The 27,687-nt window shown below is 45.5% G+C and overlaps 2 protein-coding genes and 1 long non-coding RNA gene across 4 annotated transcripts; 2 read left to right on the top strand and 1 right to left on the bottom strand.

The window, feature by feature from the left end:
• Positions 1-2,606: 2,606 nt before the first annotated feature.
• Positions 2,607-13,414, top strand: ACTG2 (actin gamma 2, smooth muscle). Its single transcript, XM_033159087.1, is given in 13 exon segments — positions 2,607-2,631; positions 2,634-2,728; positions 4,645-4,773; positions 6,615-6,725; positions 7,005-7,089; positions 8,287-8,448; positions 9,843-9,866; positions 9,869-9,915; positions 9,917-10,034; positions 12,549-12,730; positions 13,163-13,185; positions 13,187-13,220; positions 13,222-13,414. Coding segments are annotated over 13 exon segments (1,119 nt in total). The 3' UTR covers positions 13,306-13,414.
• LOC117052287 lies at positions 8,182-22,982 on the bottom strand. Its single transcript, XR_004427242.1, has 3 exons — positions 22,854-22,982; positions 13,139-13,141; positions 8,182-8,204 (listed from the first exon to the last, which is right to left on the bottom strand). It is a non-coding gene; the product is annotated as an uncharacterized LOC117052287 (long non-coding RNA).
• DGUOK (deoxyguanosine kinase) lies at positions 15,884-27,174 on the top strand. Of its 2 annotated transcripts, XM_033159088.1 has the most exons (7): positions 15,884-16,016; positions 17,668-17,780; positions 18,872-19,059; positions 20,419-20,566; positions 21,938-22,053; positions 25,961-26,060; positions 26,238-27,174. In XM_033159088.1, the coding sequence occupies exons 1-7, from the start codon at positions 15,965-15,967 to the stop codon at positions 26,301-26,303; spliced, it is 783 nt and encodes a 260-aa protein (XP_033014979.1). In that variant the 5' UTR covers positions 15,884-15,964; the 3' UTR covers positions 26,304-27,174. The 2 variants fall into 2 exon arrangements, with proteins under 2 accessions (XP_033014979.1, XP_033014980.1); XM_033159089.1 differs by lacking the exon at positions 17,668-17,780 and having other exon boundaries at positions 15,955-16,016.
• The last annotated feature ends 513 nt before the right edge of the window (positions 27,175-27,687 follow it).

Raw genomic sequence — 27,687 nt, forward strand, 5'->3', positions numbered from 1 at the left:
ATTGTTTTATTAATTTGACTTATATACTGCCCTTTATCAAAAGATCCCAGGGTGGTGTACAACATTAAGAACACACTTTAAGGCAGCCACTGTGGTGGAGCAGCTGGAGTGGCCTGACTTGGACCGGGAGACCTTGAGCCAGTCACTTGCTCTTAGCCTGAACTACTTCACAAGGTTGTTGTGAGGATAAATGGGGGGCGGGGCGGGAGGAGAACACCTTGAGCTCCTTAGAGGAAAGGTGGGATATACAGTGGTACCTCTGGTTACATACACTTCAGGTTACAGACTCCTAACCCAGAAATATTGCTTCAGGATAAGAACAGAAATCGTGCTCTGGCGGTGCGGCGGCAGCGGGAGGCCCCATTAGCTAAAGTGGTGCTTCAGGTTAAGAACATTTCAGGTTAAGAACGGACCTCCGGAACGAATTAAGTACGTTAACCAGAGGTACCACTGTAAATGCAAGAAATAAATAAATTAATTAAATAAGATGAGACTCTCACCACCTGCTCTGCAGATGCGCTGAGATATATAGTCACTTCAATCTTGGCTTCTTGGAAACGGCCTCATTTACAGCACTCATAAAAACCTCAAGCTTTAAACCTGAGTGGCATTTGAACCAGAATGTGTAGAAGCTGAATCAGTGTGGAACAAGCCATGGCAACGGCAGGGAAGTCGAGGCAGTTGTCTTCTGGTCACGATGGCACCTTAGGAGGGTGAGATGTGAAGGCCAGGATGTCAGATGTGGAGGAGCCGGCTGGTAGAGGGAATCCTCCTGGATACGCAGAAAGAACATAAGGTCTTCCTTGCTGGATCAGGCCCAGCGAGGCTCATCTAGTACAACCATCAGTTCGCAAGAGGGGCCCCCCATTGGGAAGCAGGGCAGACATGCATACAGTTGTTGGCGTGGCTTTCCCGTTGATTTCAGCATCTGGCATTCAGTGGTATATTCAGGGCTTTTTTCAGCTGGAACTTGCCAGAACTGGGTTCCAGCCCTCTCAGGTGTATGACATTGCCATTGTAAGAGAATAACGAAGGGATTCACGGTGAGTTCTGGCACCTTTTTTCTAGAAAAATAGCACTGGGTATACTCCCTCTGCACAGAGTCTCTACATACGTATTGTGGCTAATGGCCAACCCTAGTCTCCATGAATTTATCCATTCCATTTTATAAGCGAGAGTGGATGCTTCAATCATTTCAGCTGCTTCCTGCAGCTTGCAGTTGTTTTCCCGGCTTTTGTGAATGGAAACAATCAAAGGAGGGTCCTGTTGTATCGGAGTGACCTGTTGAGAGACCAGCTAACTCATGAGCTCCCCATCAGCTCAGCTTCATGACACATGGGCTTACTTGCTATGATTCTCCTGCTCACTGCTAAGGGGTTTCTGTCTGGCCTTCTGTGTCTCTGCAGTTTGCTCCAATGGATGGGTCGCATCCCTTGATGTTTTCGGTTGGTGCCTTGAAAAGGAATTGGAGGACAGCCCCAAAGTTGCTAAAGCAGCCTTGCCCAGCCTTGGGCCCTCCAGATGTTCTGCGCTACAACATCAGCCCCTGTATACTATGATGGGAGTTGTAGTCCAAAGCATATGGCGGACCAGGTTGGGTCAAGGGGACAAATTATCTCTCATCAAATAGCTCCATTCAAAAACCTAGCTGTTATACTATTTAGCAACTATCATGGCTCTCCTCAAAGAATCCCAAGAATGGACTGCATTTTGGTGAGCATCCTGGTGATAATTGCTAGCAATCCACCCTCACTGAAGTACAGGTCCCAGAGCAGGTTCCTTGCAGAAAGGAATGACTGTCAAACTAAATCTGCACTGCACAACATGCTTGATGGGTCCTCTCACGGTTGGATTGCACTGGCTGCCTTCAAGTCAGTTCTTGGTCAGTCTCTGTGTTTAATGTTTGAACATAATTGAGTCCCCTTCTGCTGTCCTTCATTCAGGGCTGCCTGAGCCAAAACACCAAGATTTCAACTCTATATTATAGCATTCTATGACTAGTGCAAATTCATCCTAATAAACATATTTTTGTATGCAACATCCCCCCAGGATGCATTTTGTATGTCATTTTCAATACTATATTATTTTTTATGTACACTTTCCCCTAGTATATGCATTTTTGTAAGCACTAGTTGGCAAACTGTATCACAAAATTCAGACATGATGAGCATGAATTCTGAGCGAGATTCTGTCTTTTGGTTCGCATATTGTTTTGAAAAGAGCAGATTTGAGAGCTTCGCTTTAAGTGAATCTTGAATCGAATTCCTCCTCCTCCTCTACCTCAGAAAGAAAATGGGTTTCTCAAGGAATGATCTACCCACTGTGGTAAAAAGCATGTGTGTTCTCCCCAGATATGCAGTGACTGCCCAATATAATAGCAAACTCCCACTCAATCCTGGTGAGAGGACATCAGGCTCGCTTGGAGGGCAAAGTGCACACATATCTTCTTCTTCAAACCCCTCATTGCAACTCCTATAGCGTCTGCTGTCTGGTGCCTTGCCTAATGGCAGGGCTGGCTTTGCTTCACCAGCAATGACCCCTCCTGCATGTTTCCTGATCTTCCCTCTTCCAGGTTCCTGCGTCCAGCACCACCACCAGTCGAAGCCATGTGTGAAGGAGACACTGCCCTTGTTTGGACAATGGCTCTGGGCTATGCAAGGCTGGTTTTGCCGGTGACGATGCCCCCCGTGCCGTTTTCCCATCCATTGTGGGCCGCCCACGTCACCAGGTTTGTGCACAGGGTTCCCTTTGGGTGCTTTTAATCAGGGATTTTTTTCAGCTGGAACTCACGGCGCGTCTCAGGTGGACGCCATTGCTATTACAAGAGAACAAGGGAGGCATTCGTGGTGAGTTTCCGGCACCTCTTTTCCTAGAAAAATAGCACTGCTCAGAGCTGAGACACAGTTAGACTGGTAAAGAAAAAGTGATTATATGCGTTGTATGTGCGATATAACATTGTGCCACCAAATGGCAATGTGGAATCCCGTTTTTCTCTGTTTCCCCTGTTTAAATTTACAATGCTTTAAACTGAAACGCTTCTTTGATGTGTCTAGATCCAGCCTTGGACTATGGACTCAGCTATACAGCTGCAAATAAAACATTTTAAGTGTGTTTTAAGTGTAATATACAATGTGGCACTAGATGGCGATGGTGAGCCTTATGGAAAATTAAATGTGTTTTTTTTTAAAGCTTTTAAAAAGGCATTTTCAGAACGGTTTTTATATGTGTGAAGATTCCACTTATAATGCCCATCAGCCTCAGCCAGCATGCTGGGTGGGGCTGATGGGAGCTATGGTCCAAAACCTCTGGAGGGCACCAGCTTGGCAAAGGCTGATGCATGGCATATACATGGGGTAAAAATTATTATTTCCAAAAGTATATGTGCACAAATGAATTATCCAAAGAAACACAAGATGAACTATAAATCTTAAATCAAAAATAAAACGAACACTACAGTTTATTAGGAACCATCAATAGAATACATATTCAAAGGTCATAGAAGGAAGTAATTGTACAGCTAAATGTGTTTGGATGTTAAGAAACTGGTAGTTTCATAGACCAGTAATTTCTCATGTAAGATACTGTAGGACCCCATATTTCATCAGCTAAATGCACCTTGAGATTTGCTGAAAGTCTGGCAGCTTTTTCACTATTAGAGTATCCCAGAGCTTTGCAAAGTCTCTCTCCTGCCCCCACCTTAAAGAACTGGTAGAGCAAATTTACCAATATTTGGAAAATACAGGGTAGCAGAATCAAAGGAGTTCTGAGCCAGCCAATTCAGAAATTCAGCAGGGAAAAGATTCCAGCAAATTATTTGATTGAATAAGATAGAAGAGGATCTGTTTTGAATGTTTTGGTGACAAGCAGCTGTTTGCAGGCAAAGGACTCTGACATGTTAAGGTTTCCCACATGCTGTGCTTTTTTCTGGGGGTGCTCATCATGGGTATGCAGTGCTGGCACCTTCCCCCTGTTAAAAGTGTGGCACTTATTGTAACAACTTCAGGGTGAGTACCAGCACCTTATATATATAAAAGCACTGCCCATGTGAATCCTTGGAAATGGCTCAGTCTGTAGTTGAACTGGCCATGGCAAGTTCCCTTGACTCTTATTTTCACAGCTATTATGCGACTGCATTAATGCCATGCAGGAAGTGACAAGGTGATTGCCAAATGAGAACATTCCCATGTCTGTAGGGAGGAAGGTAATTGATGTTCAAGATCGGTCCTTGTTATTCTATCTGTGAGGCTGAAATAGTCCATATTCTGGGAAATGAGACTTGTGAAGGCCAACATAATTGTACCATTTAGCAGGGTGGAATAAGAGTGCTGTGAGGCAGAATGCCAAAACTTACCATGAGCATGTGATCAAGCTGAGATTTGAACTGAGGATTCCCTGGTGCATCACACTCCTACCCAATATAAATTTCACCTTCTTCTATTTATTTGCTTATTCATTGAAAAAATGTATTTTCCAGTCTGTGGGTTGGAGAAGGGCAATTCTAAATGGTCTGCAGAAGGGAGAAGTTATGGTGGTGGCAGACAGTGGTGTTGGGTTATGCAGAGTTTGTTTCCCTTTCTTTGAATTCCTCGTGCCTGGGGAAGGATGAAGAGGGGAGTTTATGATGTTCCTCTTCTTGGTTCCTAGGGTGTGATGGTGGGGATGGGCCAGAAAGACAGCTACGTCGGGGACGAAGCCCAAAGCAAGAGGGGGATCCTGACTCTCAAGTACCCCATTGAGCACGGCATTATCACCAACTGGGATGATATGGAAAAGGTGACAAGCTCTGCTCTTCGTTAACTTTTTAATTCAGATTTTGAATGGGAGGTTTTTTTTTTTATTAAAATAGAAAAACACAAACAATAGCCAGGAAATAAAATAACTTCTCAGAGCCTTGTATAATGTGTAGATCAGCAGAGCACCTACTAAACCTTCCTTCTGCAGCCTTGATGTTTCTGAGAGTTTGAATAATATTGTATCATTTGTTATGATCAAACAAATAATAGGATAACATATGATTGATAAATTTGATAAATTGATAAATTTATTGCTAGATTCCGTGGCTTTCCAATTGCATTTTCAACCAATTCCAGAAGTATTGTAGGAACTAGAGGAATTTCAACATAACAGTCATAATCAGTCATTTAGCTGAGCCAATGTGATGGTCTGAAGACACGACACAGCGAACGTATGACGTGATGATGGCCTGAGTCTGCTCAGTACCTACTTCGATTTTATAAATAAAGCGTTTTGCTGCTCTTCCCACCAAAAAAGATTCAAAGTATTGTGCGTATAGCCACCATCCTCTGTACTTCTTTGGACCCTAGTGTATCTGATCTTAGCAGATGGGGTGACCAGTCTTTATGGCTTGGATCAGGCATAGGCAAACTTGCCCTCCAGATGTTTTGGGACTACAATTCCCATCATCCCTGCCCAGCGGTCCTGTTAGCTAGGGTGATGGGAGTTGTAGTCCCAAAACATCTGGAGGGCCGAGTTTGCCTATGCCTGGCTTGGATCCTAAGTTCCAATGAGGTCCATGTAAGGAAAGCAATTCTCCATCCATGTGATACTGCACAATCTGATCTGTATTCAGGTTGCTAGGCTTTATAATGGAATTAGTGCCATTCAGTCATAAAAGATTCAGTTATGGAACATATGTGTTTGGGCATTATGGAGGAATGACAGTGGCATTGGCCTGAGGAATGACTGCGCTTCCTGAGCAACCCCCATAGAGGCAGAGGTGTAGGAAGGTCAGGTGGTACCCAGTGCGGAAAATTTCTTGTCAACCCCCCCTTGATTCCCCCCCTGAAAAAATTGTTTTACGTTATTTCATATTTCTTACAAAGGAATAATAACAAGTAGTAGTAATAATAATAATAAAATATAATAATAATAATAATAAAAACAACTTTTATTTATATCCTGCCCTCCCCGGCCGAAGTCAGGCTCAGGGTGGCTAACATCAGATACATAACACTGGTATAAAATCAAACAATAATAATAATATTACCTCCTAAAAACATCTCAAAATCAAATTAAAGTCTGATTAGATGGCTTTCCACAGGGTTAGGGTTGGGAACAGTAAGTGTTCCACTGAACTGAAATTTCAGCCTTCACGACATAGGAAAACAGCCAAGTAAACAGCTATTTTGGTGGAGGAGGGTCAAGATATTAACCATATGCATGAAATTTAATATATAGCTATATAATCCCTAGTATAGTAAGATAAGACCTTTGGAGCAGGCATTAAAAAAAAAGTTTTTATGAACCGCCCTATAGGGCAGTAATTGTTCCTTGATAATTTGTCACCCCCTCCATTATGGAAACTGGGGCAAACCGCCCCCTTGCTGCCCCCTGCATAGAGGCAAATTAAGAGGTTATTTTGCTTTAAGGGAAATCGTGCCTGATAGCAGTAGCATACAATAAAAATGGCTTATCTGAGTCAGCAGCACCAGCTGGGCATGACAGGCAAGACCCAAAGATGGATGTCATTATGGAGTCTTTTCACAATCACTGACCGACCTGAACTAGAGCTTGTGATGCACTGAGAATGAAGCCAGGCGAGACAAAAACTGGCACATTTCATCAGGCAACTCTTGTTTGTGCTCTTTGTCCAGATTTGGCACCATTCTTTCTACAATGAACTGCGAGTGGCTCCTGAAGAACACCCCACACTTCTGACAGAGGCACCCCTGAACCCTAAGGCAAACCGAGAAAAGATGACCCAGGTAAAACCTCCTGTCCTGCTCAGCTGGACAATGCAAATTGACATGTACTATAATGATGCATCTGCTTCAAGTGGGGATTTGGAAGCCATTAAGGGAGGTGAGGCAGAGCTGGGGGGGTGGGGGGTGTCCCACACAAGCCCCATTGAGATGCCTTCTGCAGCTCCTTTTCATTTCAGTAAGATTTGTGCAGGAGAGCAGAATGTGCTCTCGAGACCGAAGCCTCTTCTATCCAGCCTTGGAAGAGTGGCGTGCTGTTCATTCTCTCTTTTCCCCTCCTAGATTATGTTTGAAACCTTTAACGTCCCTGCCATGTATGTCGCAATCCAAGCTGTGCTGTCCCTCTATGCATCTGGCCGCACCACCGGTGAGTGCTTAGCTTCAATTGCTGAGTCTTCAGAAGTCTGAATTCCATGCAAGTCCACACAATTTGAGATGAAAGAGAGCCAGTGTGGTGTAGTGGTTAGAGCGTCGTCCTAGGACCTGCAAGACCAGGGTTTGAATCCTCACTCATTCAGGAAGCCCACTGGCACAATAGCAGAGGTAGCCTGGAGTCCATCCTGCTGCTGATGGTGTGCTGAGACCAAGCACTTTACAATTCAGTGATATGGATGGTTGACAGCTCATTGGATTCCCAGAGACAATGGAGTGGGCCTCCAGGGTTGAACTCAAACTGCTGGAGAATCACAGCACCTGCTGTGGCTGCAGACTGATAACTTGTAATTGCTGCCTCCCATGTTTTTTGCTGTGTTAGCAGTACCAAAGTGACCTCTCATGGGGCACAGGGCTGAACAATGTGTATGGAGTCCTGGGCTGCCCAGACAAAGGGCAAAGAAAAGCAGCATAATACATTGGCACCGGCTTGGCTGCTGGAGTTGCCAGAAGGAGGCGTACAAGGTGCCATCCAGTTGCCTTACGAGACCCAACTCCAGATTTGTGTAGGGTTTAATCGAAGCATAGGCAAACTCCTATGTTTGGGACTATAATTCCCATCAATCCTGACCACTGGTCCTGTTAGCTAGGGATGATGGGAATTTAGTCCCAAAATCTGGAGGGCCGGAGTTTGCCTCTGTCTGGTCCTTAGCCTTTTCTCCCCTCTAAAATGCCCCGCAAGACAGCAGGTGATATTTCCAGAGTAGTATTTTGATGTATTGTTAAAACACAGAGCCTAGGGGTTGCTGATCAGAAGGTCGGTGGTTCGAATCCCCGCGATGGGGTGAGCTCCTGTTGCTCGGTCCCAGCTCCTGCCCCTAGCAGTTCGAAAGCACATCAAAGTGCAAGTAGATAAATAGGTACTGCTGTGACGGGAAGGTAAATGGCGTTTCTGTGCGCTGCTGTGCTTCACCAGAAGCAGCTTTGTCATGCTGGCCACATGACCCGGAAGCTGTACGCCGGCTCCCTTGGCCAGTAACATGAGATGAACACCGCAACCCCAGAGTCGTCCGTGACTGGACCTAATGGTCAGGGGTCCCTTTACCTTTACTATTTTGACGTAAGAAGAGTGAAATGGGGGTTGGGGACCCACTGCATTTGTGTCACAGTCTTCTTTCCTCTTCCTCTTTAGGTATTGTTCTGGACTCCGGTGATGGCGTCACTCACAACGTGCCCATTTACGAAGGTTACGCCCTGCCTCACGCAATCATGCGTCTTGACCTGGCTGGCCGCGACCTTACAGACTACCTCATGAAGATCCTGACAGAACGGGGCTACTCTTTTGTCACCACTGGTAAGGAGGGGCTGGATCCTTGGAGCTGACGGCAGGGACCTAGATGGGCCTGCTCCAGCATTTCTTTTCTTCCTTATTTTTATTTTTTACTTTTTTTAAAGAAAAGCTCAGATAAGCACTTTTTATTGTCAAGCAGCTCAGAAATCTTAGCATTGTCTCCTCGTTGCGTTTTTGGGAGGGGGGAAATTGAAAGTAAATGGGGAGAAAAATAACATATTTTGTTAGACGGGATTGCCTTACCCCATCCATTAGAATCATAGAATTGTAGAGTAGGAAGGAACCACAAGGGTCATCTAGTCCTAGAAATTATAATAGTACAATAAAATATAAAACACACACACACTGAGAGGAAATGGGTAGAGAGGTGTATTGAAAGAAAACTAACAGTAACAATAATAACAACTAAGATAGGATATGTAAGACAGAGGATACCAAAGAAGGGCCAAAGGGGAGAAGCAAAGAAAGGATGAAAGAAGAAAGGGAAAAGGGAAGGGATAAGAAGAAGAAGAAAAGAAGAAGAAGGAAAGGCGGGAAATGTTTGTGTGTGTGGTGTGTGTGTGGTGTGTAATGCAGAGGAGAGGTATTCAGAAGTCAGATAGTTGAACATAGGTAACAAGGGGAGATGCTATCTTCAACCCTTTTCATTCCAATAGCTTATGAAAAGGACCCATCATTCTAGGAACTTGTTATCTTGTTGGCTTCTGACTTCTCTTCCTGAGTATTCCATTTGAACAGAGTTAACGTTTGCCATATTTCTGTAGCCATTCTTTTCAGTTGGTGGGGTGCGGCAGTCACTTCAGCCTTCCAATATTAGGAGATGCAAATTCCGTCTGCATTCTCTTTTCTGTTACGAAGACCAGCTTACATATTGCATGGTGCTTGTGTGGGTGTGTGGAAACATAGGGTATACTCCCCACCTCCCACAAATGAGAAGGCTGTACAAATAGTGTGTACGTGTATTGTGTGACTTACTGTTCAACATCATGTCTAGCTTTCTTAACCTGGGGCAGAATTCCCCAACCTGGTGCCCTCCAAATGTTTGGACTACATAGCCCATCAGCCCGCGTCAGCACGGCCACCTCTGGAGAGAACCTGGTTGGGGAAGGCTGACTTAGGGCATACCTTCACTGCAAATGTAAGTGAGTGCTAAGTCGCTTTTAACTATTGTAGCCTTTTCACTATGAGGAGAGTTCGCTAGGAGTTGTCCTTGTGGATTGTGCTGAGAATCTTGACAGAGGAAATTTCCCAAGGTTCGGTCTACTGGGGAAAGTAAATTAAAACAATTTAATTTGGTAGGCCTTAGTTCATCTACCATCATATCATCATCTTCGTTTATTTAATTTATATACAGTACCACTTATAAGGTGGGTATAACATGCCTCTGTCTTTCACAGCTGAACGAGAAATTGTGCGTGACATCAGGAGAAGCTGTGCTACGTCGCTCTGGATTTTGAGAATGAGATGGCAAACAGCTGCTTCCTCCTCATCCCTGGAAAAGAGCTATGAGCTCCCTGATGGACAAGTTATCACCATTGGCAATGAGCGATTCCGTTGCCCGGAAACTCTTTTCCAGCCTTCCTTTATAGGTGAGTCTGCATCTCTGGAGTCTGGGGTCAGAGAATCTGAAGTAATGCATGGGAACAATATTTCCTTCTCTCTTGGGGCTCTTTTCTTTGATTGTGATATTTCAACTTGAAGAATCGTGTTGTTGTTTTTTTGTATTAATATTTTATTGAAAGGTTTCAAATATAAAGAAATAAAGTGATGCAAAAAAATAAAATAAAAAGGCACAAAAATGTGTAGAAACAATATACAAATATATACATATACGAAAAATACCCTAACCCATACATTCTTATATAAATTTGATATTATTATCCTAATACATATGTAAATATTAATAGCCTACTACATTTTGTATAAATTCATTCCAAATATTGTCATATTTATCAAAGCAAAGTCTACGTCTGTAAGCAGTCCGCTCCTAAGTTGCAAGGGCTATCATATTGTCAATCCATTTATTAAAGGGGAGTTATATATTTATTCCAGTTGATCAATATCAGTCTCTTGGCTATCATTAGAGCCCATAGAATCTATTTTCAATGTCCTGTTGTTAACGTGTATAGTCTATACAATAGGTATATAGTTCAGAAGAATATACTTCAGTCAAGCATGAAAATAAAATGGAGCCTTACTTCTTGCATTCAATTTATTCATCCCTTGCTTATCTCTCCCAAAGGGAATCCCAAACCAACTAACAACACCGTACAAAAAAGTACAATCATCTCAAAGACAAAGGAATGTTTTATTTGACACAAATGCTAGAATAAACCTATAGATACCGGTACATTTTCCATTCAGTACTTAAGAGAATAACAATTCAGTCAACAATGGAAAATCCATAAACAGTGGAAGAAAACTGTGCAATGGTACCTTGGTTCTCAAACTTAATCCGTTCCAGAAGTCCGTTCCAAAACCAAAGTGTTCTAAAACCAAGGCGCACTTTCCCATAGAAAGTAATGCAAAATGAATTACAGTGGTGCCAACGCTAGACGAATGCCTCGCTAGACGAAAAACTTGCCAGACGAAAAGCATTCATTAGCGGAAGGCTGCCCCGCAAGACGAAAAGGTCAATGGGGCTGCCTCGCAAGACGGAAAAAAAAATTTTTTGTCGCGAAAACCGCTTTTCTGCCTTGGTGCTTCGCTAAACGAAAAAATCGCTAGGCAAAGACACTCGCAGAACGAATTATTTTCGTCTAGCGAGGCACCACTGTAATCCATTCCAGACTTTAAAAAACAACCCCTAAAACAGCAATTTAACATGATTTTACTATCTTACGAGCCCATTGATCCATAAAATGAAAGCAATAAACAATGTACTGTACTATAACATAAATAAAACAGTATTGTAGATGATAAAAATTAAAATTGATTTTTTTTCTTACCTGCACTGATGATAGTCATTGTTTGGATGGGGGGCTTTTATCTATTTCCGCAGTCACACAATCAATCAATCAATCAATCAATTGGTAGCTGAACTGGGATCCACACAGTCACAAAAACAAATTAACTGAAATGGCCCTCAAAACAAAAAAAACGCAAAATAAATAGCAAAAACAAAAGCACCAAATACAAGCTCCAAATATCACCTCAGAACACTGCAATTGGAAATGGAAGGCTTGAATTACAATTGGGGGGGGGGCAATTAGCAGTGCAACAGGAAACACAGGGGGACTCAAAACGGAGCATATTAGGTTTCCGAAAAAAGTTCGAAAAGCGGACACCTACTTCTTGGTTTTTGCCGCGTTCAGGTTCCAAGAACTAAGCTGTTTGAAAACCGAGGTACCACTGTATATGAGAATGATTCTTCCCATTCCTATTATATAATTTTACACTATAATAAAATTAAAAACCATGGCAATTTTAAAAAATAAGGTAGCATTTAAAGCCCAGTGAAACAGCAACAGCTCTTAAAGGCAAACCAACAGCTGCGACTTTTGCCAGTTGACTACAAAGGCTCTGATGGGAGAGGTTGCAAAGTTGTTTGAAATATGCTCCCCAGAAAGGAACTTGCGTAATTCTGAAGTTTCATCAAAGCCAACCCTAGTTCAGTGGTCGAGGCACTTGCTTTGCATGCAGAAATAGAGAGTCAGCATGGTGCTGTGGTTAGGGTGTGAGACTAGGACCTGGGAGAGACCAGGGTTCGAATCCCCACTGGGCCATGGAGCTCACCTTGGGCCAAGCACTGCCTCTCAGCCTAACCTACCTCACAGGGTTTGGTGGGGATAAAATGAGAAGGGAGGGAAACCATGAACACCATTTTGAACTCCATAGGAAAAAATGGCGGGCTGTAAATGCAATAAAAGAAATTAATAGCTCAGGTTCAGTCTTTGGGTTCTCCAGGTAGGGCTGGAAGTCTCCTCTGTCTGAAATCTTGCAGAGCTGCTGCCTGTCAGTATAGGCAATACAGAGCTAGATGGAGCAGTAGTCTGACTCAGTGAGAAGGTTTCTTCCTATGGGTAGTGATCAGAGGAAGTTAGTCTTACTGATTTCCCATTGGAAGTGGGGACAAGCTACTGATTTTGGACCATTCCTCCTAGGCATGGAATCTGCTGGCATTCATGAGACAACCTACCATTCCATCATGAAGTGCGACATTGACATCCGCAAAGACCTCTATGCCAACAACGTCCTTTCTGGAGGCACCACCATGTACCCTGGAATCGCAGACAGAATGCAAAAGGAAATTACAGCCTTGGCTCCCAGCACAATGAAGATAAAGGCATGTCTGCCCTATTTTCTTTCAGCGTTTGAAATACTGGTCCCTTAGCAGCCGCCCAGTCCCCATCCCACCTGCAACCTCACAGGACAGCACATACTGATTGATGGGAACAAAAATCCTTGAGTGTGCTATGGGTGGGGATTACCCATGAGTTTTTGGGACTGTGCCCCTTCCAATGGTCAACCACAGGGAACTCTTTGCTGTTATGCTCTGATGGGTATTGGCCCACTGACATGCCTATGGAAATAATCCAAAATTTAAAACTATCTGTAGTAGTTGGCATATATCTGATTGATAGCTGTGGGTCTTGACATTTCCTCAGGTCAGAACTGGCTTGTTTGTTTGTGCTCAGTCTCACACCTTACTTATTCAGTAGCCAAATGACCATAAAAAATGTCCCTTATTAACCCTCTTCTACAAATGTTTTCACAGATCATTGCTCCTCCTGAGCGTAATACCTGTTTGGATTGGTGGTTCCATCCTGGCCTCTCCTCTCCACCTTCCAGCAGATGTGGATCAGCAAACCAGAATACGATGAGGCTGGTCCTTCAATTGTCCACCGGAAGTGCTTCTAGAGGCTAGAGCTAGATTCTTCTAGAGCATGGAGACTCCTTCCTCCTCCTCCTCCTTTTGCATTTCTTTCTAACCCTTCAATAAGCATTAAAAACGTTTTTTCAAACTCTACCTGTAGCACTTTGTCCCCTGTTGTTGCTGCTGCTGTTAACTACCTTGCACCCTAAGGCTCAGGGCTGGTTACAACATTTAAAACACCATTTTAAAACACACACCAGTTTTAAAAATTGCAAAAAAACAGTGTGGGTCCTGGAACCATACATTTTATGTGTCAAAGGTGGTAGGATAGAGAGATACAATGGAAACTATATAGTGAAGGGCCAGGTGTACCTCTGTGGGAAAGGAATGCCACAGTGATTGCCCTCTCCTGGCCTACCTACCACCACTCCAAACTTCTGTGGGTTGTGGAACTACCAAGAGGGCCTACTCTGTTGAGTTTAACACTAGAAATCTGTTTGTAGCAATGAGGTGGTCTCTTTCAGACATTCGGGGCCCAAGCCCTTTTGGACTAAAAATGTTGATGTGATGACCCTGAATTGGGACCAGAAATGAACTGGCAACCAGTTCAGTTGTTTCAAAACAGCAGCTACATGAGGTCTAAACAGAACCCCAGCCAATAATCTGGATGCTGCATTTTGGAAAACCAGTTGAAGTCGCTGAGTCGTTCAAGGCCAATCTCACGTACAGCACATTTCAATAATCCAGCCTGGAATTTACCAGAGCATGGAGTACAGTGGTCAGGTCTTTGTATGCCATTGATCTTCACATCTGACTCCTTTGAGTAAACTTATTTGTGTTTTATAAAGAGAAGATATGCAGTTCAGAGGAGTGGGGGGTTGTTCAAGTGAAATATACATTTACCTGAAAATTCAGTACTTCAGATGCTGATGAACTGTGCTAGTCTGTTGCACGAAAAACAACAGAGCCATGTGGCGTCTTAAGAGGTCTGAATCAAGACCACGATGGGCCCTGGGCCAGCAGCCTTTAGCGCAGCCTTTCTCAACCTTGGGTTGCCAGATGTTGTTGGACTACAACTCCCATCATCCCTGACCACTAGTATTGCTAGCTAGGGTTGATGGGAGTTGTAGGCCAAAACACCTGGGGACCCAAGGTTGAGAACCACTGCTTTAGCGGGTACCCTACTCTATTCCCAACTCCAGAGTCACATGCACGACGTCTTGGGCATGTGAACACACACACACACACACGCATACAAAGAAGAAGCATGTTATGTGCAACAATGGGGTGGTAAGCTCTACTCACACTCAAATTAATGGGCCTAAGTTAGTTGTTGTTGTTGTTCAGTCGTTCAGTCGTGTCCGACTCTTCGTGACCTCATGGACCAGAGCACGCCAGGCACGCCTATCCTTCACTGCCTCTCGTAGTTTGGCCAAACTCATGTTAGTAGCTTTGAGAACACTGTCCAACCATCCTAAGTTAGTTATGTCCACTGATTTCAGTAGGTTTACTGTGAGCAGTGCTTAGTTGGATACAAGCCATGTGGGAAACCTTTCTACATATCTTAAAGCAGGGGTAGCCAATGTGGTGCCTCCCAGATGTTGTTGGACTGCAGCTGCAGCCATTTGCTGACCATCGGCCATGCTTGCTGGGACCAATGGCAACAGCAGCCCACAAAAGCTGGAGGGAACTGAGCTGGCTGCATCTTCTGCGCTTCACCGGAAGCAAGTCTGGAAAGGCCCCCTCACACATTTGTTGTGCCAAGAGGTCTTCTTCAGTGCAAAGCACTGGCCTCACCCCAGGTGCTGCATGGCTTTCCTGGCCCTCTTCCAACCTGCACATGCTGAATGTAGCCACCTGCCTCAGGGAAGCCTACCTGTTTCCCCTGCTGCCTATGTCCAGGGTGTGGACATTAGGGCGGAGCCTGGGGAAAGGGCAGCATCTGGAGCAAGGCCCCTTGCGCTGGTGGAGACCCCTTTGCACAGTTGACACATGAAGGGGGCTTAACACACCACCAAAGGGAGCAGGGGTGAAAGGGGAACGTGCTGCCTCCTGCCCCCACCCCGACCCCCTTCCACGGGCAGGGCACAGACTCTTGCTCTTCTGCTGCCTCAGGCAGCTTCTTCATTCCGCCTAATGGGTGGGCCGGTTCCAGTTCTTTGGCAACTTCTTTCTTCTCTACCATCCGTTTTTACCTCTGTGGCACAGAGCTGTGAAACGCCACTCAAATGCATACCAGGAAATGGTCCGAGCTGTTTTATATCCCAGAAAGGCAGAGTTTGCCGAATGGCACCCATTCTGCTCCTGAGCTGTGAGAGGAAAAGTGGACTCCCTCGTGCTTTTTTTTTGTTACACGCTGCAGAGAGAGGAGGTGGCTACGCTACCGAGCACCGCAGATGGGCCTTACTCCCGAGGAGACATGCATAGGGTGGCGCTGCAGACGCCCGATCCTCTCAAAACATGCGCGCGAACTCCAGGGTGCTGCATTCAACAAGCACATCCTCCTGCCCCGCAGATGGCCGTCTGCGGGAGTACTGCTGCACCAAGCTGGCGCAGCCCAGCGCTGGAACAAAGTGAACTGGGCCCCTTTGGGCGCGGCGGGCTCCGGAAAGACACGAGCGACTTCGGCAGGGCGGTAGCGCAGGCGCAATAGCTCGGCTGACCCTCCCGACAGCTGGGCGCTTGCTCGTGCTGCTCTGCTTGATGGCTGCGGCGCGGGAGGCCGGCAAGAGGCTCGCCATCGAAGGGAACATTGGTAATGGGTCTGGGGAAGGGGAGCAGGAGAAGCTCGGGGGTCATTTCATCCATTTTTATATAGGCAGCGCCATCCTGCGGCTTGGAAGGGCCCGTGCAGCCGGAGGTGGGGGGGAGGGGAAGGAACTCTGCACTTGCTTAGAGGCAGCCTTATTATTGCCTTGGATGCACCAGGGCTCGGGTCCTTGCACGGTTGCAGGATATATGCATTAGATCTTCCGCTCCATTCCCCGTCTTGCAGCAGTTGAGGAAGACGCGCAGGCTCAGGCGTTGGCGAGCCTCCAGGGAAGATCTTGGTTGGGTGGTGATTTACAGTATGTATTTACTATATTTCCATGCTGCTTTTCATTCAGAGGAATAGCAGGCAGTTACAAACAGTAAATAACTAGAACATAATAGTTCCAGTTACAAGTAGGTAGTCGTGTTGGTCTGCCATAGTCAAAACAAAAATTTCAAAAAAAAATTCCCTACCAGTAGCACCTTAGAGACCAACTAAGTTTGTTCTTGGTATGAGCTTTCGTGTGCATGCACACTTCTTCAGACTGTTTCAGTGTATCTGAAGAAGTCTGCATGCACACGAAAGCTCATACCAAGAACAAACTTAGTTGGAATCCCCCCCCCCCGTTTAGAACATAATAGAGCATTCCAAACTCAACACAAATCATATAGAACAGATAACAAATCATAAGTAAAACAATTGCAATCCATAGAACACCATCAACTAAAAAAATAGGCCAAACAGCACAATTACAGCGAATGGCATATCACAGAATTTACAAAGTACTGCAGCTGTCATGCTTAAAGCACGAACTGGTGCCTCCTCGAGTGTTCAGAAGTGAATGGAACTGGGTTGTTGTTGTTAGGTTGGGCGGTATTATTATGCCCCATAATATGCAGAAGGGGAGTGGGGCCAGGGTGAGGTTTGAAGTGGGTCACATGCACACCATACGTTTGAAGCACATGGCGTCCGAATCCTGGGAACTGGTCGGTTAAGAGTGCTGGGAATTGTAGCCCTTTGAGAAGCAAACTACAGGTCCCAGGATTCTTTATCCAATGAAGCTGAGCGTTGGAAGATTCAGGACAGAGAAAAGAATGTCCTCCTTCATGCAGCCCGTAGTTTTAACCACGGAACTCGATTCCACAGGAGGCAGCAGTGGTCACCATCTAGGTGGCTTTAGAAGAGGATTGGACAAATTCATGGAGGGGAGGGTTGTTGATGGCTGCTAGCCTCCACAGTCGGAAGCAGCAGTGCTTCTGAATTCCAGCTCCTGGAAACCACAAGAGAGGAAAGAGCTTTGTTGCTCGAATCCTGTTTGCAGGCCTCTCAGGCATCTGGTTGGCCCCTGTAAGAACAGGATGCTGGACCAGATAGGCCTTTGGCCTGATCCAGCAGGCTCTTCTTCTTGTGTTCTTATTTTATTTATTTCATAAAATTTATATACCGCTTGACTGACCCCCCCCCCGAGCTGTTTGCCAGAATGATTCTTTGGGGAAGCCATGTGCTCCAAAGTGTGTGGCGCGAATGTTCCATCCCATCTCCACGGCTCATTCTCTGCACAACGTAAGCAGAACGAGGTTGCTTTTATTTTTGCAAGGAAAACATTTGGATGGAAATGTTGGCTAATGGGCATACGTACTTTTTGCTCCCCCAGCGGTGGGGAAGTCAACATTTGTGAGAGTGCTCAGAAAAGCCTTTCCAGAATGGTCCATGACCTCGGAGCCAGTGTCCAAGTGGCAGAAAGTTCAAGCTTCTGGTCCCCACCAGGTAAGAGTCCAGATGCCAAACTTGTTAGGTCTGTAAGGAACTGAGCTGTTTTGGTTCATAGTCTTTTATTCAATCAACTGGCACTGGTAGGTTTGCAGGCCTGGGAGTTCTTCTTCAGTACAGGAATTCTGAGCAAAGAGGAAACTTGCCATCTTACCAACATAATCATTCAGATAAAGTAACCATTCACTCTCGTGCAACTTCCTTTGGCACCAAAGAGTTGTTGTTGTTTAGTCGTTTAGTCGAGTCCGACTCTTCGTGACCCCATGGACCAGCTCTTTGTGCCAAAGCAGGCTTCCTCAAACTCGGCCCTCCATATGTTTTGTGACTGCAGTTCCCATCATCCCTGACCACTGGTCCTGCTAGCTAGGGATCATGGGAGTTGTGGGCCAAAAACATTTGGAGGGCCGAGTTTGAGGAAGCCTGTGCTAAAGGTTATAAGAACACCAGTAGAGCCTCCCAGATCAGGCCAATGGCCCATTGAGTCCAGCATCCTGTTCTCACTGTGGTCAGGCAGATGCCTTTGGGAAACCTTCCAGCAGGAAACGACTGCAAGAGCAGCACCCATGGCTTCCAGGAGCTGGTGTTCAGAAGCGTTGCTGCCTCCGGCTGTGCAGGCGGAGCACTGTCATCATGGCTTATAGCCATCAGCAGCCTCATCTTTCCTGAATCTTCCAACATTTGGCTCCCCTGAATGCCTACGAATTCTAGTGTTCTGAGAGAGGTAGAAAAAATATTTCTCTATCCACTTTCTCCATATCATGCATGATTATTTTAAAGTTCAAAAAAAAAATCTGCAAAAATCTTTAAAGACTCCACCCATCCCCTGTGCTGTTCCTTACGTGCTGTGCTTCCGTTTATCCCAACTTTCTGGCTGGGGCTGATAGGAGCCCAAAACATCTGGAGGGCACCAAGTGGGAGAAGGTTGAGCTGGAGGGAGGCAAAGAGAAGAGGAACCTTGCAATATCTTCACATAGCACAGGTTCAGAGGCCCTGCTGTGGCGTCCACCCAGAAAGCCCGCACTTTGTTTTGTGGTTCCTGTTCCATTTGGTTCTTAAATGTTTGCCTCTTAAATTATCCCCCGTCACAGGCCTCACCATCTCAGAGCTTTGCAAACCTGCTTCAAATGATGTATCAGGAGCCCTCGCGATGGTCCTACACATTCCAGACTTACTCGTGTCTGAGTCGGCTCAAGGCCCAGCTGGAGCCCCTGTCTGTGAAGCCCCTGAAGATGTGGGACCACGTGCGGGTTTTTGAGAGATCTATATACAGTGATAGGTATGGTGCCACGATCCTGTTCCTGAAGTTGGCAGCAGCAGCAACAGTGAGATGGGGCCACGTGCCAAGGGAAGTGGGGAGATGTTTGCCTTTTGAAAGAACTGTACAGCCCCTTTGGAAATTGTCGGGGTTTGGGTGCTGGAGCTCCTCGTGCACGGCCTTGGACTGGTTATGCACGAGGTACCAGTTGCGGGGAAAGCGGCCAGCGTTCCGCGTGCTTTTGAGCACGGTCGCCGGCCAAGTCTCACAATCTGAAGGAAGTTGAGTAAGCCAATTGATGACTCCGAAGGTGTGTGAGTTCCTAATTGCCTTCTTAATGAAGAGTTGCCTCGTGAAATAAAATATATACCCTGACTCTGAATAGACGGACCAACTTAAAGAAATTAAAATTTTTACTTTACTCCCCCTTTTAACCCCAAAGGAAGACAGACACCGGTTGTATCTTTAGTGGCTTCGGCAGAACCCGCATAGGCTCGTCCCCTAAGCTAAGTTCTCCTAAGCTTAAAGTCCCTGCGCGCCCAATCTTCCGCGAGGCTAGCTAAATAAAACTAAAACCGAAATATCTTCCGCGGGCCTAACCCTAGGCTAACCTAAAGGAACCTATCTAAAACTAAAACCAAATGATCTTCCGCGATCTAACTCTAACTAAAGAAAAACCCATCCAACCCATCCAGCCCGCTCCTAATCCCTTAAACTAAACTTGACTTCAACTAAAACCCAACTAAAACAAAATGAAAGAATGCACGAACGAACGTGCCTAACCCAAACTGAATGTGCCTAAGCGGGGGTGCCTCTGCCTTTTATTAGGGAACAAACGTGACATCATCATCAATGCCTCAACCAATAAAATCACCGTTGCTGCCCTCCAAAAAGGCGGGAAGCAAGTTTAACGCTCATTAACAACTTTGAACATGACCGGAACTATAAAATAAAGGCGGATTAATCTCATAAGTGAACCACACTATTCATTCATGTTTTCACTTTCGCTTTTGTGCGTAGTTATACCAAAAATAGATCTCGAAAAACCTCATTAAATAACTACATAAATATGAATCCATGGCGGATCCGTGAAACGTATTCCGACAGGAAATGTTTTCAAGTATTCAGTGCCCCCTCTCCATGTGCAGAGTGCTCTGCAGTTTCATCCCACGCTTTCATTGTTGTTGAATGTCCTTGCAGTTCCTTTCAGCTTGTAACTGGAGAAACTTAAGGACGGTGCCCACGAGGAAGAGGAAAACCTTCCATTTTGTAATGATGAATGAATGGGTGCCAATTGCAAATACCATATTTGGGGAGCTTGGCAATTTCGCATCTATCTCTGACTTGCCTGTTCTTCTTCCTGTGTTTGCTGTCCCCCAGGTACGTCTTTGCCAAAAACCTGTTTGAGATTGGCCACCTGGCAGAGATTGAGTGGGCAATTTACCAGGACTGGCACACTTTTCTCCAACAAGCATTCGGGGACCAGCTTGACATCCATGGCTTCCTTTACCTGCGGGCACCTCCAGAGGTAACTGAAAACTACCGTTATATTTTTTAGTCACTTCGCCACCTCCCACCCTCAAAAATGAAAGTCAAAGTGATTTACAGAAATGAAGATTGAAAGCAAGTGTTAGGCCAGATGGTCCACTCATGTAGGAGACCGCCTACTACATCTCTGCCTGAGTCATTGCTCTGGCTGTCTCACTTTCTACTCAGCTGAAGGCAGGTAAATGGATCCTTCAAAGTTGGCACGCTGGGTGCACCTTCTCCCAGTCAGGAAGCATGTCCATGAAGATTTGGGTGGACTTATTTAATCATAGAATTTTAGAGAATTTAGTTGGTCATCTATTCCAACCCCCAGCAATGCAGGAATCATGGCAAGTTTTTACTTGTATACATCAGCAGTGGCTCTGCTTTGTTAGCCCAGGGGCCACATTTTGTACCGGCAAGCTCTCCAGGGGCCGCAGTACATGTTAGGCATTGTCAGAAAAGTGGGTGTGATGACCAGCACACCTGCACATACGTGTGCGCACACATCAGAGCACCATACACGCAACACACATCACGCCACTGAGCACACATGCAGAACGGAGATTGTGAAGGAGGGGGTGGTACTTGGTTGTTCCAGCTAAAAACTCAGCAGTTTCCCCCATTGGAACCTAGAACGCATTTGCAATTCAAGAGGGAGAACGGAGAGGACCATGGAAAGGGAAACCCACAAGAGAGTCAGTGCCTGTGGGAAATCCACAAGCAGGATTTGAACACAAGACACACTCCCCTCCTGTGGTTTCCAGCAACTTTAGTTTAGTAGCCATCACTGCCTGCCTGTGGGAGCAAGTTCCATAGTTTAACTCTGGGCTGCATGAACAAGGACTTCCTTCCATCTGTCTAGAATATTCCAACATTCATATTCATTGGATGTTCAAGAGTTTTATTGTTACGAGAGAGGGAGGGGAAACGTTTTATCTACCCACTCTCTCCACACCATGCATAATTTTATAAACTTCAATCTACCCTGTTGCCAGTTACTCACCATTTCTCTGAACTAAAAAGTCCCAAATGCTGCAACCTTTCCTTGAAAGGGAATTGCTGCACCCCCTTGGTTGCTGTTTTCTTAAGCTTTCCCAACGCTACAATATCCTATTGTACAACGCTGCCTTTCCTAATGGTCCCTAGAATGGAATTTGCTTTTTTCACAGCTTCTGCATTCTGGGTCTATAGAAAGTCACTTGGGGCTGGATCAGGCTTGCAGGCCAGCTGTTTGCTCCATTGGTAAACCTTCTTGGGTACGAGAGTGAAGTGTGCCTCTCTGGCAGAACAGGAGGTGCTGGTTTTAAGGCAGGGTGGGGCTCTGGCGTTCATGGCGCTGGCCAATGAATTCCCCTTTCCCTCCTTTCAGATCTGCATGGAAAGATTGCGCCAAAGAGGGAGGCCTGAAGAGAAGGAGGTCCAGCTGCGCTACCTGGAGCAACTTCACACTCAACACGAACATTGGCTCATGGAGAAGAGCACAGAGTGAGTGACAGGCGGAGCAGCAGAGAGCTGGCTTCATTGGGAAGGCAGTTGTGGCTCTGGCAGGCAGCATCCGCTCTCTGCGCCTGAGCCCCTTCTTTTTGATCCCACGCGGTTGTGTCACGTGGCAGGTGTAAGTTGGTGCCAGAGCACCTGCTTGATCCCACACGGAAGAGAGGAGCATGCAGCCAAGCCACAGTTCCCGTCACCTGGAGATGTGGATGATGATTTACATCCCACCTTCTTTCCTTCAAGGAACCCAAGGCGATGTATGTGGTCCTCTCGCTCCCTGTTTTATTCTCACAACAACTCTGTGAAGTGGGTTAGGCTCCAAGGCAAGTGAGGATTCCAGTCCAGGTCTCCCAGGTCCTTGTCCAACACTTTAACTGTTAAACAGTACTGCCACTGGGCTATGACGCTACACAGCAGCAAGGGCCAAAAGGAACCAGGAAGTCTTGGTAGCACAGAAATGGGTGGGCTAGAGACCATGAGGTGCAGGAGGGCAGCTGTGTACAGACAGGTGCTGTGTCCTGAGCTGTGCTCAACTCTGGCCCCGAAATAAGGTATGTGGCAGGCAACATTTGGAAGTGGGCCATGGGGTGTATTTGCCATTTGCTTCCCAACCAGAATCCTTAACAATCAGTCTCTTGCTCACCAGACACATTTAGTGGTCTCTGGATTACTCTAGGGCAGCTTTCCTAACAGTAAGTCAGGCCTGATCCAGATTACTCTTTTGTGATTCATTTGGGCTTACTTATTGGCAGAATTTTTATCCTTTCCCATTGTCACAGTTTACAGGCCACTACTGTATTAGTTGCAGTGTTGTTGCAAACCAGAGAGAGGCTGGAAGTTTCCGTTCTGCAGTGGGAGCGATGTGTGAAATCACAAGCTAGCTCAGCCTTCTTCAACTTTGTGCCCTCCCCATGTTTTAAGCTGCAACTCCTCTTATCAGCTCCAGCTAGCATGGCTGTGCTCCCATCAACTCTGGGGCACTGGCTGGGGCTGATGGGAGTTGAAGACCCAAATCTCTGGAGGGCATCAAGTTGGGAAAGGCTGCTCTAGGGATTAAGTCATCATCATCCTCTATTTTTTATTCATTCCGTTCCATTTATGAATGCTTCCTGTAGTGACTAAGAATAAAAACAAGTTTGTATATTTAAAACAAGTTCAAATCCAATGCATGCACAGACTGGGATAGAAATCTCTACTGCAAATTCTTTTAAAGGTGCCAGATGTATGCTCTCATTCTGCATGCTTTATTCTGAACACATTGCTAGGGTTTTCCAACTGTTACTTAGCAGGAAGAGAGGCAGGAAGGAATTATTGTTGCTTTACGCCAGCAGTTAAGGCAACTACAACTTCACTCCTCCACCAAAAAGCAGAAGAGACTGCAAATTAAGGGTGCCCAATGTTATCTTCCTTGCTGTTTAATCAGTAAACACATCCAGCAGCCTTGCATATTGTGCTCACTTACAACTGAGCTTCTGGAATCCAGAGAGTCTTTGGGTGGTGATGAATTCACTCAGCTGAGCTCTCTCGCTGCACAGAGCCTGTCTTGTCAACTTCTGAACCTTGATCAGTGGAAGCAAAGCAGGTGAACTTCCATGCTTTGCCTTGGTCTTTCATCCCCAGTCCTCTTGCTCTCAACCTGTAGTTAGTCATGCCCATCTTAAAGAAGAAGTGTTTTTTCCAGTTTTACATTATTAGTTTTCAGAACCAAGCTTTTTTAAAGCTTACATCGTTATACAGGTGAAGCTCGAAAAATTAGAATATCGTGGAAAGGTTCATTTCTTTCAGTAATTCAACTTAAAAGGTGAAACTAATATATGAGATAGACTCATGACGTGCAAAGCGAGATATGTCAAGCCTTTATTTGTTGTAATTGTGATGATTATGGCGTACAGCTGATGAGAACCCCAAATTAACAATTTCAACTTTGGGGTTTTTATCAGCTGTGCGCCATAATCATCACAATTATAACAAGCAAAGGCTTGAAATATCTCGCTTTGCATGTCATGACTCTATCTCATATATTAAACTCCAGTAGCTAATGAAAACAATTGCTTACATAAGTGGACTTTTCCACGATATTCTAATTTTTCGAGTTTCTCCTTTATAGTACGGGCAAAAGCAGCAGAGTAACTTTCAAGCACGGTCAGAACATGGGACTGCCTGACCTCTTTCCACTGCTTGTGAATTCTAATGATTTAATTCATTTTAAATGAAGCCCAATTCTATATCCCTACTTACTCATAAATGTGGGGCACCCCTCCTTTCTTATCCTGATTCCTGACATGTCTCTTCTTGTGATGATGCAGACACCTGCCCAAAACTCTGTCTCCCTCACTTTTGTCCCTCTTGATGTTGCATGTAATACTAATCTGTAGTCAGAAACAAACCATGGCTTACTGGGAATTTGTGTGTTCATCCACACAGTTCAATTTGCACCCACCCTTTGCCAAGCTGGGAGTAAACGAAACCACAGTGCTAGCTTAGCATTTTGTGTGACCCAGCATTGGTAGTTTGCATCTCTCCAAAGAAACTATGAGTAGTAAGTCAAGAACAAACCTTGACTTCTGCCCATGGTTTGCACACAACTCTAATCCAGCGCTGTTGTTTGTTTCCTCCCAGTTGGCAAATGGATGAGCAGAGTGGGTGTGATTTGAGCAGCATGTGTCATCTTGCTAGCACATTCGTCGTAAACTATAGTTTGTTTCTGACCATGACTTACTGTTGGGTGCAAACCAGGCCGTTAACTAGCTTATCCCATCTTTCCTCTATAGCCTGTCACTACAAACACACACCATTCCCTAATTGAAGGCAAATAGAGGTGGCCAGTGACCTGAGCCTCAGTGTTACAAAGAAGTTTTCGGCTGAAAGGTGGAGGCAGAGCGTGGGTGCATGGAGGCTAGATTGTTAAGTGAGCACATTGCAGAAAATGCTTACTGCTTACATGGTGCAGAAATTAAGCTTGGCACCTTAGGTTACAATTTCTACATTTTGGGATGTGCGTAATGGAATTAGTAAGTGCCTTAACAAACGTTTTTTTATCTGAAGGTATAATGCATTTGGCTTTGTTGAAAGGAAATCCATTGAATTATATGAGTCATGGTGATGGTGCAAGGCAGCAAAATTTAGCTTCACTGTGGGTGTATATTAGTCAACATATGTTTTAAGATGTTGAAAGCTCTCTCTCTCTCTCTGTGTGTGTGTGTGTGTGTAATAATCTGTAATCCTTGCATGAAGCTGCAAGAGAGGCTGTTTTTTTTAAAAAAAAATTATTGCTGGTTTTATTAACTTCACAGTGTGATCAACAGTTCAAGGAGTAGATTTGGTGTATAGTATAAGCCACTGTTATCTCCAAATTGCTCTGGGATGGCAATATGGTAAAGCTGAGACAGAGGATTACAACAGGGGCAGGAATCTTTGGGCCCATAATGTGCCCCCCCAGACCTCTCTGTCTGGCCCTTGGAACATTCCCCAGGCCATGCCCCTCACTGACTCTGCTTCACACCCTTTTTTGGCCTGGCTGGAATGTAGGCTTGAACTCTTGATTGTCTGGATGAATGATGGAGGTGTGTGTGTGTGTGTGTGTGTGTGTATAGAAAGTACCCTACTGCACAAAGGCAAACTTTCCATTCATTCTTCTGTCACCAGTATGTGACCCCCAGTAGATTGCCTAGAAGGGAATTTGGCCCCTGGTCTGTAAAACGTTCGCCTTGCTCTGGCTTCCAACAACCTTGGCATATAGCACACTGAAGGGAATGAGGTGAATGAACGAGACAACTCAATGTCAATGCAGATGAGATCATTCAAGGAAGTGAGCTGAACTACCCACAGTAACTGAAGCCACAATATTGATTGTATAGTGAAAAGAATTAAGGAAATAACATTCTTATTGCCCCCACAGGATTCATTCTGAAAACATAAGAAATGCCCCAGTCTTGCTGCTTGATGTCACAAAGGATTTTGAGAATGACACAAATGAACAAGGGAGGCTTATGTCCCAGGTAAGATTTCTCTTCTGTGAAATGTGAAAACTTTGGTATAATGCGATATTCTTCCATCAGATTAAAGTTGGCACCGTAAGCTACCAATTTGCCTCTTACTCTCTGGAACTAACATGGCAACAACTGAACAAACAATTGTTTGGATTTTATTTGAAGATCCGTTTCCTCTTTCCGCAGGTGAAGACTTTTATAAAGACTCTCTCAGGGGAGGCTTTGCCTTCTGCGTCTGCCTCTGCCTCCTAGCCCAGGATCTCAGAGCAGGCTCCTCGGAGTGGATGGCCGCCAAGAAGAGGCCAAGAGAAACAGTCCTTGATGGTCAGCTCCATTGGGAGTTAACAGCTCGGGCAGGTCAGAGGTGCTTGCAAGAGTTAAAGGTCTCTCTGCACAGTACTTCCAGGGTAAAGAGAGGGGTGTTGGGGGCAATTTCACTTGGGCCGGGTGAGCTCAGAAGCCATGCAGAGTCCTCTGTTGGCCAAGTGAGAGATCAGCCCTCTGATCTCTTGCCTGGAAAGGGCCTGGCAGGCTGCTCTGCCACCTGAGAGAGTGGGGGCCCATTTAATAGATTTGGGCAGTGGTGCATCTACTTAATCTTGCTGGCACTGGCTACCAGTGGCTCCCTTGCCATGATTCTGGACCTGCTCCCTCCCCAACTTCTGCTGCTGCATTTTCTCAAGGTGTGGAGTCTCAAGTTGTTGAGTCTATATGTGCCCTCAGTTCCTGCTAATTCTGTGACGTGGAGTGATAGCAATAGACACCTTGAGCTCACTTCCGTAATATATTATTTTTAGGCATCCTGCACTTAGACACCCACTTGAGTTTTCCTAGGCACTGCGGGACCGTCTAACGGTGCCCAGTTCCTGTGCATCTGCAAACCTTTCCATTGTCTGTGCATCAATAGCCTCCCCCTTGGAGAAGAGAGATTGGAGATTGATTGACACTGAAACAATTCAGGGACCAACCGAGGAATCTGGAAGGTTCAGAGTGCGAAAAATAGACTGAATTCTGTACAATTGTGTTAGTGTCTGTATCTGGCAGAGATGTAAAAAAAACAGACATGTACTTGAGCTTTTCAAGGGGCTGTTCTCTCTTCTGCTGCTTCCCACCCCCAGTGCAACTCTTATGTCATGGCAACCTTGCCTTTGGTGTTGCTGTGAGATAACAGCCGGCTCGTTTCTCGCTTTTGAAAGCATTTTATTGTCCTTACTAATTACAGAGCTATAAAAACACGTCTGCATTCTATTGCGGCAAACATCCTAACTGTCTTCCGTTTCGCGCCTCTTCCAGCACAATAACCTCCGGGTGCTTCGGAAGTGACGCGTAAATTTCTTCCTCCCTCTCTTGCTCCCCTCCCCCTGTTTATTACTGACGTCAGCACTCCCCCTTTCTTCTGGCGATACCTCTAAGAGAGGGCTGTCATCATCGGACGTATCTGTTGAGATTAATGGGACCGGTTCTCTATACCTCGCCCCCTCCCCCTGCCTGTCTGCTTTGCCGCTTTCCCTCACTGTTCCTCCTCCCACGCTCCTCTCCCGATCCAGGCTTGTCTCCGTGACATCTTACTTATGCGATGGAGGCCTCTGTGTGCATGAAGAGGCCACTGCATCACACACAAATATGGCAACTGTAC

The sequence above is a fragment of the Lacerta agilis genome, chromosome 8 (assembly GCF_009819535.1).
Source record: "Lacerta agilis isolate rLacAgi1 chromosome 8, rLacAgi1.pri, whole genome shotgun sequence".
NCBI lineage: Eukaryota > Metazoa > Chordata > Lepidosauria > Squamata > Lacertidae > Lacerta > Lacerta agilis.